Source organism: Haliotis rubra, unplaced genomic scaffold, assembly GCF_003918875.1.
Source record: "Haliotis rubra isolate DU_JTF1 unplaced genomic scaffold, ASM391887v1 Scf666, whole genome shotgun sequence".
Taxonomy (NCBI): domain Eukaryota; kingdom Metazoa; phylum Mollusca; class Gastropoda; order Lepetellida; family Haliotidae; genus Haliotis; species Haliotis rubra.
Genome location: NW_025767375.1, coordinates 245,001 through 265,793, shown reverse-complemented (window position 1 = coordinate 265,793; position 20,793 = coordinate 245,001). Strand labels below are relative to the sequence as shown.

General features: G+C 39.9%; 1 protein-coding gene across 1 annotated transcript in view; it reads left to right on the top strand.

The window, feature by feature from the left end:
- Nucleotides 1–20,793, top strand: part of LOC124257555 (nucleolar protein 4-like) — a 125,415-nt gene that overhangs the window by 33,726 nt on the left and 70,896 nt on the right. The window contains exon 3 of the mRNA XM_046691653.1: nt 18,080–18,346. Within this exon, the coding sequence (XP_046547609.1) occupies nt 18,080–18,346 (267 nt within the window). The remainder of the gene's footprint in view (nt 1–18,079; nt 18,347–20,793) is intronic.

Sequence of the window (20,793 nt, the reverse complement as noted above, 5' to 3'; positions counted from 1 at the left end):
CTACTTACCTGTAGAGGCAGGGCTAGAATTCGCCTTCAATTTCCTTCATTTGACGGTAGTCAGGTTCGCTGAAAGAGTTGGATGCATGTGATCGTGTACCAGGTGTGGAGATGGATGTTCATGATGATCACCGGAGTGTCTGGTCCCGGTCTGTGAGTTTAATTTTACGCCGCTTTTAGCAATATTCCAGCAATATGACGGCGGGGGACACCAGAAATGGGCTTCAACTGAAAGCAAGTGCTGCGTTGAGCATGAATCAAAGAAACTTAAGTCTTCTACTAGTATATCCATAGTAATTGTGTCTCACCGTATAATGTCCTCCTACTTAAGCTGCTGCTGCGCACTTCTCTACTCGTTTTGGATGTGCACTTTGATATTTGTTATCGTATGGATAATCACGATGATGATTACTGTTATGATCATGATGATTACAATCTGACAACAGGTAAACGCTCATTTTAGATGTGATGTAGCTCCTCGTAAATATATTTCAACAAGAGGACAAAGTCATCAATATCCCCCGCAGTGGTAAAATACTCGTCATGAATATGTCAACTAGTTATGACTATGTCATATGTTCGGTTTGATATACCTAAGTAATTTCTCCGTCAAACGTGTTCAGTCAAAGTCAAACGTGTTGCCATGGAAACACACACACAAAAAATTATTCCGAAATCCAAAACTACCAAAAGGCACCAGTTCACCATTAGACCTGTCTATGTGCGAAGTTTGGTGAAGAAATATTGAACGGTCTTTATGTTCTGGTCCGGACCGTCCATTTTGATACCCGCGTTGCGGGGGATAAAGATAACACTATACTATCATACATAAACCCACCAACAAAATACTCTACACACTGCTCTTACAGAATCCTTCAAGTTCACATGAGCTGCAGTTGAGTACTATTAAACCAATACGCACTGGCTCAAGAATAGCACAGAGACCATATATCGGTATATGGCCTCTGAATAGCATTACACAGCTGTTAGCATTTCTAGGGCGACAAGTAATGCATTTCCTGTTTGAGAAATGAATATTCAATCTACTTCTTCTTGAAAGTACCCCAATACCGGACACGATGCAATTACAGAAATAGAAATACATTCGCCAATATACGCGGAAGATATTTCCTGAAAATAACATTACTGGAATTCCCACTTTTGAAGATTAATTCCTGCAAATTCCATTTCAGTATGTAGCGCAGTGAAGATATAAATGAAGACTTCCTGTAATTCTATCTTCATATTCATACCTTACAGAAGCTCCAGAATGTGCATCACGGGCCAAACAAGTCACTACACACACATTTGTGTGCAGGCTTGTCTAACTCTGAAACCATTGCAAAAATATACACAGGTCAGGAAATGATAGAACACCCAAAAAACAGCTCTGCCCTTTTGGAGAGAGACACAAAACTCACGCAACGAAGGTCTTATGTCTTTGGTCTTTGGCTCAAACAAAGATTCTATTATCTATACGCTCTAGAAGTCCAATCTTTAGACTCTCTCTGTATGAAAGACGGGTCTTTTGTCAAAGTGATACGCCCAATAATTTCTCGGCCGAGGCAAGCGTCCCGTTTTACCTCCGCTCTGCACGCAACGATGCGGGACTTCTATTAAGGACTGTATTAGGACGCGCGGTGTAATTAAGGGGTTTCTATAACTTAACGGAAAACAACACTGTTGGAAATACGGTGTATTGGTGAGGATGTCGCGGGCCACGGCGAAGGTGGTTGTAGCTGTCGCCGGTTGTTGCTGTTCTGGGAGGCAGGCTGTGAAGTACTTTCAGCTAGCAGTAGCTTTGGTGTTTGCAGAACAAAGGCTGGCATTTTTGTGGGGTTGCTGAGTTCAAGGTTGTACCTGCTAATTATTCCAATAGCTGATGTTTTTGAAGGATACAAAGAGGGCCTGCTAGTTTTGCTTTTAATCTCGGTGTTGATGCGTGTGTGCGTGTGCGTGCGTGTGTGTGTGCGTGTGCGTGTGTGTGATATTAACAGGTATGTATGATTTCTGTTCATGCATCAAATTGCTGAAAATCATGTGCAAATATCGTGCATGTGAACAGCTGCGTTTTTGTGTAAAGTTTTGTTAAGAATTCGCCAATTTTCCAATTTAATGAACTCATGACAATAATCTTTTCAACGTTACGAATTTGTTTTACAATACGTCACTTCATATGTAAACAGAACCTTTCAACAGTATGGAATATTTTGCAAGATTTAGGTTAGGACATTTGCCTGATGTAAGTGGCTATATGTATTTACACTAGTGAGTCTAAAAGTTTCATGAGAAGTATATGACCCCCATGTTTTCACGTTAACGAATATTGGACATATTTAATGCATAACTATCACTGGAACAGAATACTGATCAATACAACAGGACCTAAAAACACGCAGCCTCGTTAATCTGACAACTTCATTTTCTTCACACTAAACATGATGGACAAAGTGCATCTGTACTGTTAAATGATTTGAGAATCATGCATTTGAAACGACTGTCATGGAACCTCAACGTTTGAACATGGATGCACTGTATCGACCAAGACACATACTACTAAATGCGAAGCTCTTAAGTGCAAGACATGTACGACTTATTTACCATCCTGAACGTATCACGATTTAAGTTTAATAATGCGGTATGTGATTAACCAAAATAAACGATGCTAAATGTTAAACATCAGTTTTGCCATATCTTCCGCACCAGATATTCCATATATAACTAGTTGCAGTTCAACCATATGAAGATCACGAAGCCAGTAATTCTGAAATGGGAGACTTCGAGGAAAGCAGAAAATCGAAACGGCTTTGGATTTAAAAACTTGCAGCATACGATTCTCTGTAACTATTCAGGTCCAATTTCAGTACTAATTATTTCTCAAAGTAGTATCCTGGGTCACTCTAGAGTATTGGCCCCGTATCTTTTCCCAATTCTGTCATTTCCTTTGTCGACCATTGAGTTTTCCCGATCAACGTTTCCCAGTGTTTGGTGGTGCCCAGATCTCTTGACTCAAACCATTGATAGGGAAGAACTCTTGCAAACGCAAGATGTAGAGGATCGTTAAAATACGGACAATCCTGTCAAAAGTTCACAGCACGAATTAGTTTGATGTGCTGTTCATGTTCAGACCATTAAGTCACAAGGCAATGCAAGATGGATCTTCTTTCTGGAAACGGTGGTTCTTTTACTTCTCAATTTTCGCTGGACTACAACGTTAATTAGAACGCGTGACGGTAACGGTCTTTTGCAATCCACCAATTAATCGGGTCTGAGGCAGGTGTGAAAAATGGTCCACATCGGCGGACAAAATATCGGACGGGGAGCCCTGCGATAATTGCCGACCTAAAACTCGCGGAATTGACGACACTGGCAAGGAATAGGTGGGAAGCTTGGGTAGCTCATTTTCGCTGTCTAATTATGGTTGGTGGTTTATTACAGGGCCTTATAAACCTCAAGCTCTTCCTTCTGTTCTCTTCTCACCTGCCAGGTACAACGAGCTGACTTTGTCCCTATTACAACGCATAAGCTGATCTGAAGTTTGTCTTTGGTCCAAGACCCAGTCTGATTGCCATTAAATTAGTAGTTGGTCTTGCGCTTTACACTTGCAGTGATATGAGAAGGCTCATTTAACTACTGGAATGAAGCGCGCGTCCGGTCTTCTTGAGGCAGCTCAGCAGTGATTATACTTTCGGCTTTGATCTCGAACAATTTGTATGATTGCAGTATCATTTAGCATCCAGGTTTTAATCAAGGAGGGGACGACATTAGAAATATGAAGTTGGGGATATCTAATAGGGATTTTCTAACTTTGAATCGATTTTCATCATATGTTTTTTTGAAAGAGTTAAGAAGCATCCTTGAAAACAGCCATTTCTTTTCAAGAAATCCACCTCTCTCTTGCCTTCCGGAAAGGCTAAACTACTAACGCCACAATAAGCATGTGAAGTTTGTGAGAGGACTTCAGGAGTAGCCTCAGCTTCCCAGTGTGAAAGTCACTTTCCATCCCCCCTTAAACTTATATTTAGTTCATGAAGAACTGGAACTTGAGGCATCCAATCAGAAGCCTGATTTAAGGGAAGCTAAACATCTAAGTCTTTTTGAATCAAATAGCATCCGGTCTCGGATTATGTCTTGATAGAGCGTCATAATGGGGATGAAGATACATTTTTAGTCAAAGACAGTTGGAACAGAAATAATGGCATTTTGATGGTGTTTTGTTGAAATTATGAACCAATTGAAATCATTTCGAAAAGTCTGACTCACTTGTGAATCCTTAAAGGGCAGTTTCCCTCATTACATGAACACGTCCGCGCGAGCCTTGTGCAGCGTGGAAACAATTTGTTCGATCTATGAATTCGGAACATGGTTCTAATTGTTCTGTTGACAAATACAAGAGAAATTAATCTTTGACATTTCATTCATTTCAAATTTTTTATTCGTTATGTTACATTTCTTGAAAGACCTTTTTAAAATATCGGTGTCTTTTTTAAGTCAGTATTAGTATTTCGTTGTGTAAAGACTTGTCGTTCCTTGTGTTATGTGTGTATATAAAATACTTATCCAAATACCCAATGGATTAGTTGAGAACAATGTTTCTTCAGATTAACTAAATAAACAACTTTCTAGATATTTTGTTTACTTTGCAGGATGTTCGTGAATGTAAAGTAAAGGTTTTTGTTCAGAAAACATGCAAATATTTATATGTACAACGTTTGTACCACATTGTGGCATTTACCAAACTAATACAAACCAATATTGAACTTTTCAGTCAAGGTAGCTATGAAAGGTTGTAAGCGGACACCAAATTAAAGAATTTCAACTATATTGTCTGTGGAATACAATCAGTGTCACTTCAGGTTGGATGTTATTGAATTATATTCATTCAAGTAACATTGTTTTTCCACTAATAATAATCCCTGGGTCATTTTGCTGTAGTCCTTTCGCTACAACCTGAGCCGAACGTTGACCTCAGCAGTGATATAGAGTGGCTGTTCGGCTGAAATATACGTCTGAACTAAGCATCAGACTTTCAATAAGGTAATGTCTAATGATAGTCCCCATCAACTGGCTGTATAGACGCGCTTCACTCGAGCTGGGCCACCGGAGTATTCCTGTTATATCACATGGTCACCAGATAATTGCCGATGGCGTAAAGTTCCACCAATTTTTGCACGTGCGTTGTTTTTTTCGGCACTGCCGCACGAAGGGCGTCAGTTTGGGTCACGTGACCTTGCAACGACCAGTGACAGCCCATGGCATTATGGGAAAAGAGGCAGAAAATCACACCTTCAGTCTGTAATGACGGCTTCAGCACGGCGGGCTCTCATTTCACTAAAAATTGCGCAAGAAAGGAAAATTCCTCCACTGGTGACTGCAAGACCGCGCAATTTATGTTTTCAATCACGGAACGCATGGCACGCACGCTCCGTCCCCTCAACCCTGCTTTCTAGCCTATGGTATTTTCATTAATGGAAACAAATTACTAGGCTAAATTCGTGAAAGATCCGTTTCCGAGACCAGAAGCTATGAGTCAGCATATGATTAGACGGCCATGGCACTGTCAACTTGGCCCTCCCTCCGGTTCATACATCTTCATTTTGGCTGGGTACGTCGACTGCAGCAGTGTCGAGCGTGAGACCTTACTGCCCCGGGACTAGCTCGTATCATTTTGGAACACTTCCGTTTTCATATCGCTCATTTTGGCGCGCTTTGAAGCACTGGGGACTAGTTTTGGCAGGCACACATTTTGTTCTGATGACAGCTTGTCGTATTTCTCCAAGTTTCACACTTCCACAGCATAGTCCTGACATGCCTTACGTTTTTCAATGGCCCATGAGTAGATAACTCTATACTCAACCTTTTATCGTGGACACAAACATGATTCCTTGTGGTCAAAGCGTTAAAGATCACCCTTAGTCAATCTCTGCTCCTTTTATCGCCTTTTTTCATTTTTCCGATTACCTTCTTTCTCGGTATTATTACAAATTTGTATTGATTTTGTTTATGTAATTTTGGTGTTTTTGATGGTGAAATAACATTTGAAACCATAATATGAATCATTATTTCTGAATGTTGAGGAATTTCACCTATAAAATGTCTGGATTGGGTATTGAAACTACTTTGTAATTATAAGAAGAATTCAAGTGTAAGAAATTTAGCATTTATTGACTGACAAACAGTCTTAAGTTGTCCTTTTTATATTATGATAGTCTTTAGAGTTGAATTTCATTGTTCAAAGACAGAAATTATGCTCCTTATAGCAAAGATGTGTGGCTATTTACTGTTGATGATACTTTTTTATATTTCAAATTTATTGCTTCATTAAATACATCAATTTAGTGGGTCTGTTGTAAAGAATTGACATTTTGATTTGGCATTAATAAATGCAGTCTCTCAAATGATTTGTTAGAACGAGCTTTCCAGCTTTAAAATTCTTTCTTTAAAATAAGAAGGGAAGAAATGTTATTGTGAAATAGACAAACACAAGCTCTCAGCTGATATAATGGTCGCGCCTCTCCTAAGAGGTTAGTGGACAATTTAGTTGATTCCAGTTGTTCGGTGAATAGCTGCAACACATAGTGAGGCGTAAAACAATATTTTCTCGCTGGAGAAAACACAATCTTGTCTTAGAAAATATACTTCAGGACAATGCAAATCAGAGACTGATAACTTAGCAATTTCACCCCAAACTTTGATAAAGTCAATACTTGTATGTCACATAATGATAAACTGCAGGACAATAGAAAGCATACACCTATGGTTGTGTATTTGATACGGGCATCACGAGTTTGGGGACTTCGGTTCCAAAAATAACGGTAATTATTATTAAAGTTCCTGATATTTGTCTTTCAAAATTTTCTTTTCTTTGTAGTCGAAAAAATCCCCACAGCAATAAAATCAATGGGCTGTTGTCCCCGTCCCAGCCGAGTTAATCCTTAACACAGTAGAGTGCAAGACTGTACTGTACGCGGAACCACAGGCAAAATACGCGATAATAGAGTTTAACTATGATTAGGACAACACAACTGGTTCATTCAGCTTTACGAATCTGAAGCTTTAAACAGCGATTAGGTGAGAGAGAGTTCTTAGAAAGGTTTTCACTGACCTAATATTTCATTGTTTAAAAATCATTCAACATCTTATACTTAACTTTTGCGACATTGAATTATACCGTATTGACTGGTTTATGTTATATATTATATAGGCGGCTCGGCCAATGCAAAACTTTAACTTCAATGTGGTCTGTACTCATTTTCAAAAGGGTTGAAAAGGGGGGGTGGGGGGTGGGGGTGATTTGGTGTCGAACCCCCTGAACCCCCCTGGATCCGCCAATGTACCGTACCCACTGACATGTTTATACATTTCATAAAACGGTACTTCCTGCACGTCAACATAATCATGCAATTTATTCAACGTTACGCGTGATAAAATGATGCATAGCTATTATTCTACCTTAAAATAAATTTAAATAGCTCATTTCTCTGTAATGTATGTTTGTTTTTTTGAAACACGGCGAATGTATTCACCACGCAAAACATTATTCCGGAGAAAAAAATCCAAAGATAATTGATTATTGTCTGTAAACAATTATTCACGAAGATCTCCGTAATGAACTCTAATTCTAGCATCGTCCTGGAAACTCGTCGACGTCGTCGCCATGTTTGTCATGCAGCTGTACAAAAGATCCCTTACGGCTTCGGCCGAGGCATTCCGAGTGCCGTCCGTCCTAGGGGGTCAAACACCTCTCCTCCCCCATCCATCAGCCCGTTCATTAGCCCCAAGACGTGGGGTTATATAGTCTGGGGGGCCGATACACTGGCGCCTGCTTCTAGACCCCGTTGCGATGTTAGTATGGGCTTCTGTTTTATTCATCATTCGATTTTTAGGAAATTTGCCTCTATTTCCGTTGTTATGCAAAAGATTGAAGTTTCCTTGATAATATGAAAAACAATTTCGCTTCCATGTCAATCAAATCCTTGTTGGTCGCGTCCCAAGTCGGCAGCTTGCTTCGGTACCTCGGTCCCTTTCTTATTATAATCTTCCGGATTTTAATGTTCGACCACGGGTTTATAATAGGTATACTTGATCAGGGCTCGTGGTGAAAAGACACTGTTTGATATTGTGGGTTTTGAAGTCATTAGCATCTGGTCGGACTGTTCTTTGAGAAATATCCCAGACTTGTTGTCTTGTTGTGAGACTGGAGCTGTGTGGTATCCGCTATTAAATAATGAGGCAATTTTGAATTCTCTTGAAATCCTTTGCCGGTTCAGTCTATGCGTCTTTCACCTGGTAATCTGTGAACACGTCTTAAACCCGACTTATGATTCAACACGGTGGTTCGTCCTGGGCGATTTACATTAACTTCACTAAAGTTCTACACAAAATGATAAAATCTTTGTATGTTTGTTTTTGTGCATCAAGGGTTATAAGGGCAGTGATTCATAAAAGCTCATGCTGAGTCAAAAGATCATTTATGGTGGCCTGGCTATGGTCCATCAGCAGCAGCAGCAGCATCACCATCTCCATCTCCATCATCATCCCCACATCGTCATCACTGCACCATCATCATCATCATCATCCCCACATCGTCATCACTGCACCATCATCATCATCATCCCCACATCGTCATCACTGCACCATAATCATCATCATCATCCCCACATCGTCATCACTGCACCATCATCATCATCATCATCCCCATCGTCATCACTGCACCATCATCATCATCATCCCACATCGTCATCACTGCACCATCATCATCTCGTCATCCCATCATCATCATCATCCCACATCGTCATCACTGCACCATCATCATCATCGTCATCCATCATCATCACTGCACCATCATCATCATCATCCCCACATCGTCATCACTGCACCATCATCATCATCATCACTGCACCATCATCATCATCATCCCCATCACATCGTCATCACTGCACCATCATCATCATCATCCCCACATCGTCATCACTGCACCATCATCATCATCATCCCACATCGTCATCACTGCACCATCATCATCATCATCCCCACATCGTCATCACTGCACCATCATCATCATCATCCCCACATCGTCATCACTGCACCATCATCATCATCATCCCCACATCAACATCATCATCCTCCCTACATCATCATCATCACTGCATCGTCATCATCATTAGGATTGGCTAAAATGATCGATACTTGGAAATATCGTCGATAGGAAAAAAATATTAATGATTATCGACATGAAAATTGTGTTATCGATGATATCGTGCATAAACTTTTGTGAAAGAAAAAAGTTATAAATATACAAATTTAGGTCTGCTTCTAAATTATGTTCAGTACGATGTTTTCTTAATAATCCATGCAAAAACATGTCACCACTCACCAGTGATGTCAAATACATTAATTTCTTACTAATATTTTTAGCATTTTTGCTCAAACATATCAATATTTATAGTTAACCGATCGATATTTAGTTAACGATTATCGATCTCAGTCGATAGTCAGCCCTAATCATCATCATCACTACATCATCTCTTCGTCATCACCGCCATCGTCACTATCATCAACATCATTTATTTCAATAATGATTCCACAATCAGCATTCATCAGAACAAACTTCAAGAAAATCAAATATCCAGGATGGCGATGACAACAAAGATAATAAACAAAATGAAATAATGATAACGACGACAACCCTCACAACACAACCATCATCATTTCTCCTGATCGGACGTGAAACACGAATCATTAACCCAGGTTTTCTCTTTCTCATCATCTGCAAACTGTAAGACGCCTGTTTAATCTCATCAAACTGTGTATCTAATATTGTACGAAGTCAATGAAAGAAAATATCACATTTCACTTCTTTGAAGATCAGCCCAGTACACTTTAACGAGTTATAGAAATTGCGTAATTCTCAGAGAAATCTGAACCCTTCACATTAAAATTGGATTTGCGACCATTGTTTGAAGACAATAAGAAATGTGAAGAAGATATATTAAAAACTTTGATTTGATCTAGTGACACTGAAAGAAGCATACAAAACACTCTCAAACTCCATAACAAGCATACTTCATCAGTGATCTGTGCGCGAGATCACAGGGTAAAATTTAACACTTCGCCATTAAAATGAACATACTCCACGGCATTCAGAAACAAACCAGTCTGTTTAGGGCGTGTTTAGTGTTTAGATAGAGAATGAACTTTATCTGTAGTTGTGTTGATTTTTTGCGTTAAAATAACGCGTGTAGTAAAATATTTAACGAAATACCCAGTTAACCATTGCCTTTATTCACAATACAGTTTAATAGTATTAGTGTAACCTTCTTTTTGGTTAACTTTTATTTATTTATTTTTATTTATCATATCATTTTTATAAACTATTAATCATTTGTTTCAAGATATTAAAGACATATTCAATAGGACAGATTTGAATTCGAGTCCCATGTGTTGTCCTTCCTCGTTTACGTAGTAACCGACGCTGATCACGCCGAACTTATTCGTAATGATTGTATGAGCGCTTCTAGCAATATTACCTTTGTCCGGTCTACTGACTGCTTTGCCTCACATCTCACACTATATTACAAACCCCCGAAACTTACATTTCATATTGTCGTCTTATAGTCCTGCTGGTATTTTAGAATGTCGTGGAAGTGTCTCCTTTACAAAATACATCGGCAACTGTCCTTAGAACACTACGTTTTTTACTAAAGGTGTCTTGTTTTGTCAGATTATAGACTCTAACACCACATACACTCGCCGAATCCAGGGCTTAGCTTCGGATATGCGGCGAATAAATACCCACATGAAATTAATATCGATGTGCTTTTTAACCGTTTGATGGATTTCAGTAGTGTCCCTGTCTAATTGGCTGGTCTCGGCGTTTGAGATGGAGCCGGCGATGGCAACGTGGCAGCCTCCTCTCACGGCCCCGTCTAAGCACACTTATATGTACCGTGTAACTATCTCAAGTGAGCCACTTCATCCCGAGCCTGGGACGCGGTGCCTCTGAAACTGCGACTTCGTGATTTAAAAGTGAGATAAATTGAGTCGGAGGGCTCCTAATAAGGGGATCGAGCGTCCCCCAACGTTTCAGAGGGGTCCCCACACACTTGGGCTACGGACGCCGGGCCTACTTTGTACTGTTGAGAGCCTGTTTGTCATTTTTCTGCCAACTTTTTTCCCTAATTAGCGCTAATACTTACACTGGCTTACTTTATATATAATGTAATATAGTTTTTGGTTACCTCCACTGGAATCCTTTTGAGTTTTGTCTTTGCACGTTTGTGTAAAGAAAATCTTTATGTCAGTTTTTGTGTGTCTTAATATGAGATTTTTCTTGAACTTACGAAATATGTTTGTCTCTGAAATTATTACGTACTAGCGCAAGAGGGATTTATTGTTTTTTGTTTCAATTTTTAGTTTTATTTGTTGTAAGATTTTATAAACAGAAATTCCACTCGTCGTTTTTTTTACTCGACTATTGTTTTTTAGCTTGAACAAAAAATACTGTGAACAATTATTTTATCAATAACACATTAAGTACATCAAACAGCTTATTACGTTTACAGAACTGTTTAATTTAACAAAATATAATTATATTTAAAATCACGAACTAAGGTTTGGTGCTTAACTGTTCTCTGACACTTTTACATTTTTTGTAACAATGTCAACAGACAGAAGAACGTATTTTTGTCATTATGTATGAAATCAAACTTGTCAGTTGCAGCGATTTATCATAGTGTACATATCATATGAAAACTAAAAATTCATTCATGCATTGATTTGATAAAATAAGTAATCGTTTTGTATTTCAAAGTATTGTATTGTAAGCCCCGCAATTCGCTAGAGAGAGGTGCATCGCTTAGAAAAAGGAACATTCAAGCTCTCGATTCATCCTGATGAAGACGTTTGTCATGATAGCGCAATACCCGCAATACCCGTACCCGTATGTTTCAGCAACAAAGGTAATCTAATACCTGCAACCTGCATCACATGCAACGCGGGTGCGAAATCTGGTCTTTCGGAAACGCTCCTAAAATCATAGTCATCATCATCATCAGCAGCAGCAGCATCACCCTCACCTCACCCCACATTACGCTGTAGAGCTTCGTCATAATTGAATTAACGTTCAAAGCGGCATAAAACACAACTCATTCACTATGATGCCCCCGAGTTACAACTCGTCTTGTATTGTATTTGACGTCATGTGGTTCCATCGGGCATGTCGTGACGACAGATGCCCGCAGCAAACACGCCTAAATAGTATGGTAGCTTAAATCTTCATATATACACGGTAATACTAATTCTCGACACCTTCTATGCCTACCACATTGTGGCCCCTGAAGATCCGGGGTTAGAATTGATCTTCAGTAACCCATGATTGCCGTAAGTGGCGACTAAAGGGATCGGGAAGTCAGGCTTGCAGACCTGGTTGACACATGTCATCGTATCTCGATTGCGTAGATGGATGCCCATGCTGTTGATCACTGGATTGTCTGGTCCAGACTCGGTTATTTACAGACCGTCGCCATATAGCTGGAATAGTAGTTGAGTACGGCGTGAAACTAAACTCACTCACCTTCCATGACTATATTTCTAACACATATATTTATCTTCATATCAACTACTTTGACCACAACATGAAACTCTGTTTCATTAATCCACAACATAATGTTAGGATTAATAATTTCTATGCCAAATATATCCAGCTACATAGAAGATTATTATTCGGAAGAAGAAACTGTTCCTTAGATGATAAAATTCTAAAGTTAATTCGTTTTAATAACAAAACAACCCCCAAACATTCTAAGTATCTATTTTCTCACAACCGATGATAATTTAAAGATGTTGCAATATCATTATTTTCCCCATATTATTATTCCACTTCAAACATCGACTCTTTTGTCCAAAGTTACTAAAAGTAAGTCGATTGTGAATATGGCAAATGGTAGTCCATACTGCGAAACATTCTAGGTCTCTGTCGCAAGAAATGTGCGCCATTTGAGGAAAGTATGATCCTCAAGTATGAACACCAACCCAGGAGGGAATCTGAGAAAGCTTTATGATTTAACTCTCACCCTCACCCTCACCCTCACCCTCACCCTCACAACGGATCAACAATCTGCGGCAGAAAAAGTCCCCAAACAGCCATCGGTGGGTATTGAGAGACGACTGTAAGATCAGTTGGTCAGACTCTGTGACCTGGCTGATGCTTATCACGGTATCGCGACAGCGTTGTGCATTGCCCGTATAATAAATCACTGGATTGTCTGGACCATGCTCCATTATTCAGAGACCGCAGTCATCCGCAGTCATTAAACAACAAACAGGAAAACATATAACACCCAGACCAGCTTTCCCTGAACTTAGTGACTCTGACCAAGGTCATGAAAAACACTGCAAATAGACCTATACTCAAGTGAATGAGTATGGGTTTACGCCGCTTTTAGCAATATTCCAGCAATATATATAACGGCGGGGAACACCAGAAATGGGCTTCACACATTGTACCCTTGTAGGGGAATCGAACCCAGGACTTCGGCGTGATGAGCGAACGCTTTGACCACTAGGCTACCCCACCGCCCCTCTAAACGCAAATACATTCATGGGCTATATTTTCCATTCTTTTACACTAGCTTTGAGTTGATGCGGACATTAGTTTTGAAACTTTGTGATAACATTACTATTCCTCTATAGGTTTCAAGTCATACCAGGCCAAACCCAGAATGTATAATTATTTGAACAAGAAATCAGTGCAGCGATGCCATTAAGTAACTGAAAGGCATTGAGTTTGCTGATGGGTACGTGTGCTGACTCGTGTTTCTCATACAAGACAAAAGAAACCTTACCTTTTGTTAAATAAATCCAGAACTTTTAAACTGATAGTCATACAGCAACCGATATTGGCCTGACATTTGCCCGAACAACAACAAAAACAAAACCAACAAAAACAAACTAACAAAACAACAACAGAGAAACAGAGCATACAGCATTGTTTGTGTTTGGAGAATGTCATTGATTTAGTTTGGATTAGTGTTTTTAAAGTTTTACAATTTCATGTTTAAAGTGGTAAAGTTTCTTTTCACCGACAGTTTATTTTTTACAGATTTAAATCAATCATTATTAAGCTTGCTTGCTCCCTGCGTTTTCAGTAAGAATATTTCTTAGGGTTCCGCCAAACTGACATATAAACATAGGCGGATCCAGAGATCCCCCTTCCCCACCTGCCCCCTTTTGTCCTAAAAGGTTAATATTAAATGACCCTTGAAACTCTCGTGAAAACGGCTGAAAATGTAATGTGTGCACCACCAGTCCACCCACCCCTTCTCAGAAAGCTGTACCCGCCCCTGCAAAAGAAAGTGCACAGGTGCTTTGGGAATGTTTTCCAGCAAACAGGGAAATATTTTGTGAAGTGATTGAATGGTAACTTACAAGTTACAAATATTGTGTATGTGTTCCAAAAACACCACAATCATCCTGCCCAGTGTTGTGCGTGGGATATCATGAAAATTATGATTTTGTTCCATCCCACGTACATGTTATGCGCCAACATCATCAAACACAGTTGATGGAAATTGAACTTTTTCATCGATCTATATATTAGATTTGCAAAACAAAAATAGGCACAAAATGAGTGGCCGCGGTATTTAAGGTGTAATAAAGAGCAAATTCACTATTCACTTTATGCTGTATATGTCTCCTGTTTGCATCATACCATGGTTGGATTGAAAGTACATGTACTTGTCTGTTCAACATTTTGCAATATGAACCTGTCTTTCGAATTCACACAAAATAAAGCAGTAGAAAATATACTCTTGCGTCATGTACGTTTGCGTTTTTTAATGTGATTAATGTGAAGACAAATTTGCATTTTCATCGACAGCTGAATTTTCAAGAACAAATTGAATCGATATGTTTCAAAGCAATGAATATGATTAGAAAGGTGCGCCTGTCTCACCTGAACACCTGAACAGCTGAACACCTTATCCTCAGAAACCACTGAATCAACGGGGTGGTGGGGTAGCCTTGTGGTTAAAGCGTTCGCTCGTCACACCGAAGACCCGGGTTCGAGTGTACAATGTGTGAAGCCCCATTTCTGTGTCCCCCGCCGTGATGTTGCTGGAATATTGCTAAAAGCGGCGTAAAACCATACTCACACTCGCACTGAATTAACTTATAAAACTGAAATATCCTGCAATTGTTCCTCTGAATCATAACCCCTGATTTTGTTCAAGATGTTCGATTTCAAAAATGGCTGTCACAGCAGCCATGTCGAACAACCTACCAACACCTGTTATGTGGCACGTTTGTTCAAGGTGTGTTTCCTGTTACTTTGTTATAACAGTTTACTTTAACCTTCGCGCTGAAAACTGACAACTTATTCCTGTCATGTCTCAAACATTAGTTTCAAAAATGTAAAATCAACTTTTGTATTTGCACTCAGTGAAGGAGCTAACACTTTGGTTTCACTTTTTGTTATATTTCAAATTGTGACCTTTATTTGTTCTTTTTGATCTTTGATCATCATCTTTGATTTTCTTAATATGCGTTAGTTAAAAAGCTTTTATGGCTATTTCTAGGTCATTTTAGAACAAACTTTAATCAAATTTGGTATATTTTAGTTCGTTGTGAGATTCAACAGCGATCAATGCAAACAGCAACTATTTCTAATTGCCTGTTTTGACATTTCGAACTGTAAACTACCTACCCGCGTGACCTCCAGTGACGTGGCACTATTGTGTATTGCCTATCCTTATATTATATCTTGTCCGACAGTGTTTTGGTGCTGAAATGTATGTCAACTAATAAAATGAAAGCGATGTCCCCCATATAAGTTGGAATTTATTGATAACAGTTGGAAAGCGGTTTGGCTAAAAGGTGGTTCAAGGGAAACAACTCTGTTTGTGTTGTGGTGAACAAGAAAACTGCTGAAAATGGAACGAAGTGGTTGTAAAATGATCATCGTTGATTCCAGCTTGCCAATATGCTGCTGCACAATCACCATCAGAGGTCTGGAACCTGAGGATGAGATTAATCAGCTATCAGAGTTACTTTACTTGCAATCTCTGCGTCCCGTGGAAGCTATTGGACGGGATGGCGGTTCCATCGGGAGTGATTAATTTGAAGAGGCGGTCGGGGTGATGGGTAAAGTTGGTAAAGGTCGCTGCAGGTTGTAAATGACGGGATTTGAAGGAGGGGGCGGAGGGAGGGTAAGCTTGGTGTGGGTTGGATGTAGGTGGTAAGGCAGTAGTAGGTTAGAGTTACTGACATGGGCAAGGCAGGTGTAGAGCTGGAGGTAATGATAGGGGCAGGGGGAAGAGTAGGGGGTACAGGTAATGATAGGGACAGGGGTAGAGCTGGTGGTGATGATAGGGACAGAGGAAAGAGATGGGGTAGAGGTAATGATAGGGACAGGGGAAAGAGATGGGGTAGAGGTAATGATAGGAACAGGGGAAAGAGATGGGGTAGAGGTAATGATGGGGGCAGGGGAAAGATGGAGTACAGGTAATGATAGGGGCAGGGGAAAGAGAAGGGGTAGAGGTAATGGTAGGGGCAGAGGGGAAAGAGAAGGGGTAGAGCTAATGATAGGGTCAGGGGAAGAAGTTATGGGAGGGACAGGGCAGGCATAGAGCGAGAGGTAATGTTAGGGACAGGGTTAGAGGTGATGGGAGAGGCGGGTGAGGTAGAGCGGTAGAGGTAGATTTTATTAATGGTAGGACCAGAGGTAAGGGGTAGAGCGTAGGGGTAGAGGTAATACGAGGGGCAGGGTAAGGCAAGGAGTAGGGTAGAGGTAATTCGAGCGGAGGGGTAATGGAAGCTGTGGGGTTAGATTTATTTAAGGGTCAGAGGTAAGGCATGGAGTAGGGATATTGGTAGGGACAAAGGTAGGGTAAGGGGCAGAAGTAATATTATGGCCAGGGGTAAGTCAGGGGGTATGGGTAGAGGTAATACGAGGGGCAGGGAAGCGGTAGAGGTAGATTTAATTAATGGTGAGACCAGGGGTAAGGCAATGGGTAGGGGTAGAGGTAATGGGAGGGGCATGGGGTAGAGGTAGTGGGAGGGTCGGGGGGAAGAGCAGAGGTCATACGAGGGACAGGGGTATGATAAGGAGTAGGGGTAGAGGTAATACGAAGGGAGGGGAAAAGGAAGCGGTAGGGTTAGATTTAATGGAAGGGTCAGAGGTAAGGCAAGGGGTAGAGTTATTGGTAGGGACAAAGATAAGGCAAGGGGTAGAGGTAATAGTATGTGCAGAAGTAAGTCAGGGGGTATGGGTATAGGTAATACGAGGGGCAGGGAAAAGGCAAGGGAGGGGTAAGGTGTATATGTAAGGGTAGGGGTAATTCGAGGGGCAGGGGCTAATGATATGACGGAGGGAGGGAGGTATACATCGATTAGTCAATTTGTACAGCGTCTATGACGGTATTGACTGAGTTCGTTTATTTGTGACAAAATGTTTCGGTTTATGTTTTGATAATGAATTACAAAAACATGTAATGCGCATGTCCATCAATTATTATATATCCATCCATCACCTCACTCTCTTAACTTATATCTGATATTTTGATCAGTAGGTACATTTCCAGGTATACCCCGCTATCCGTTTAATGATTCAACGTCTTCTGTAATCTGAGATAACTCAAACAAAGACTGCACCCCCACAAACTTTAACAACACGTACGAATCAGGGAGAACTGGATGATATTTTAACGAGCGCACCCCACGTGGATCGCCCCTACCCTCCCTCGCGCAGATACGTCTACCCCACCGTTTGTCATCTCCGGGTGCCATTACCAAACGGCAGACACCGACACAAACAATATGGCTTAAAGATGGAGGGCTTGCGCCTATTATTTCCCTTGTATAGGACACAGATGGCGCTGTTGCAACCGTTTTGCACGCGCAGTTTAGCGCAATGTCGTGTCATGTAACACCTCGTCATTTTTTCCTTAAGCCCCAAAATGGGGGTTGGGGATCAACTAGGGGTATCGTTTTGTACGATCCCCCCTATGTGTTTAACACCCACCATGCTGCCTAGTTTTAAGGACTGTTCCGGTTGATTTATTGCTGTTTTTTTTACATTTCAGATCGCCGAAACGTATTCATTCCTGCCCCGTGAGGCCGTCACACGTTTTCTCATGTCGTGTGCAGATTGCCAAAAACGGATGCACCTGTCGTTTGAGCATAACAACAACACAACCTGCGCGACCAATCAGAACGGCAGCAGGACGATCTCACCAAGTCACGTGACGGACGATCCACCAATGATCGACTTCAGTCTCCCTATCACCCAGACCTACCTGAACCACATGCGAAACAAAGGCTACGCATCGGATTTCTCTTGTCACGATGAGGTATACCTACAATATTAATTATCCCCCTTTTTCCCCCAACTCTTTTGTCTTGGAGTCGAATAACCCCTATCGACTATTCTTTCAAGCAGCTTTCTCTGGGTCGTAAATGGCTTTGTCTGTGTGCGAAAAGTCTTGTATTAATTTAGTTTAATGATTGTTATTCGCAATACACTTTAACTAAATGTGGGTATGCCTCTCCATTAAACCATTCCCCGGGGCTACCCACGAATAGGGTGCATTTAAGTAAGTCTGGAGTTATCAAGAACTCATTATAATTCCTGGCTTGACAACATGCGGAGCAAAGAGAAAAAACGGATCTATTTACGTGACCGTTTTGTTGTTGGCTTGAACAGTTATATTTTGTATTAGGTATTTAGCCAGTGAAAAGGTATTCATTGTAGAGATCGCGATGTTTATATGGGCCGCCGAATGATGACGTTACAGATCTATTTCTAAAAAATCTGGATATTTTTCTATTGAAAACTAGTAGTCGATATTGAAGATTTTGTAAAGAAAATATTTGAATTTCAGTTATATAAAAGTTCCTTGAAACTCTGCTATCAGCAAAGACATAGCAGGGTACACAAATTACGTTTCATCCTAAAAGCACTAATATTCCCAGCTGGACACGTATCAACGTATTAATGTAAAATATGACTGAATATTTAGAGAACAATTTCAGAGTATTTTAAAAGATTTAACATTATTTCAAACTTAGCTCCACACAAAGCATCCTCGATACAGATAAACAAAAATGATGTAGGTTTTTAAAGAAAATGTTTATACAATTTCGGTGTCGAAAACGATGGGGGAAAATAGAACACAAATGGATGCTTGTTTCACTGTGTGGATACACTGTCTCATATTGTACTAGCAACAGAAGTTAAAAACCCGTTATGAACTGTTGACATGTATAAATTCTCCGAGTATTAACGATACATTGATCATTTCATCCATAGCCATCTACTTAATTAGAATAATCGGACAGAAATACACCCGTGACGTTGATATTGCTGCTGCTGCTGCTGCTCCTGCTGCTGCTGCAAATGACTTTATCAACTTCAGAGAACTGCCAACATTCTAAATGCAGTCATTCCATTAAACTTCACCAAGTAGAGAAGAACCTATATTTGTTTCAATACCCTTTACCGTGGCAAGATGAAGCTGTTGTTTGAAGTTGAATTCTAATTACGGATTGTTAAACTGTGAACATTTTCTCTTATGGCATTTTCTAAGTAATATATCGGCACAGCCGTTACACTTTCCGGTCTCGGCATATGTGACGACTTACAACGTGTTTTATACGCGTTCATCAAATGTCAGCACATGGGGCCAGTATATATCTAGACTATACCGCGATATAGGTTTGAATATACAGACATATAGGTTACTATGTACTTCCATATAGGTTAAAATATACACTTGTCTAGCTTACAATACACAGCGGGGCGGTGGGGTAGCCTAATGGTTAAAGCGTTGGCTCGTCACGCCGAAGACCCGGGTTCGAATCCCCACATGGGTACAATGTGTGAAGCCCATTTCTGGTGTCCCCCGCCGTGATGTTGCTGGAATATTGCTAAAAGCGGCGTAAAACTAAACTCAGTCAATAGTACAATACACAGCTATATAGGTTAGAATATACCGCGATATAGCTTACGATATACAGAGATATAGGTTACGATATACAGCGATATAAGTTAGAATATTCCGCTGTATATAGCGATACTTAGGTTACAATATACGATATATACGATATATACCGCAATATAGGTTACATATACAGCATATAAGTTACAATATATAAGTTACAATATACGGCAACACTTGGGTTACTATATATATAACGAAATCACATATAGGTTACAATACACATCAATATAGGTTACTGTATATAACGAAATAGGTTACAATATACGGCTATATAGGTTACAATATACATCAATATAGGTTACTATATATAGCGAAATAGGTTACAATATACGGCTATATAGGTTACAATACACATCAATATAGGTTACTGTATATAGCGAAATAGGTTACAATATACGGCTATATAGGTTACAATACACATCAATATAGGTTACTATATATATAACGAAATAGGTTACAATATACAATATACGGCTATATAGGTTACAATACACATCAATATAGGTTACTGTATATATAGCGAAATAGGTTACAATATACGGCTATATAGGTTACAATACACATCAATATAGGTTACTATATATATAGCGAAATAGGTTACAATATACGGCTATATAGGTTACAATACACATATATAGCGAAATAGGTTACAATATACGGCTATATAGGTTACAATACACATCAATATAGGTTACTGTATATAAGCGAAATAGGTTACAATATACGGCTATATAGGTTACAATACACACTGATCTAGGTTTACGTATACAGTGATAAAGGTTACAAGATGTTGGTCA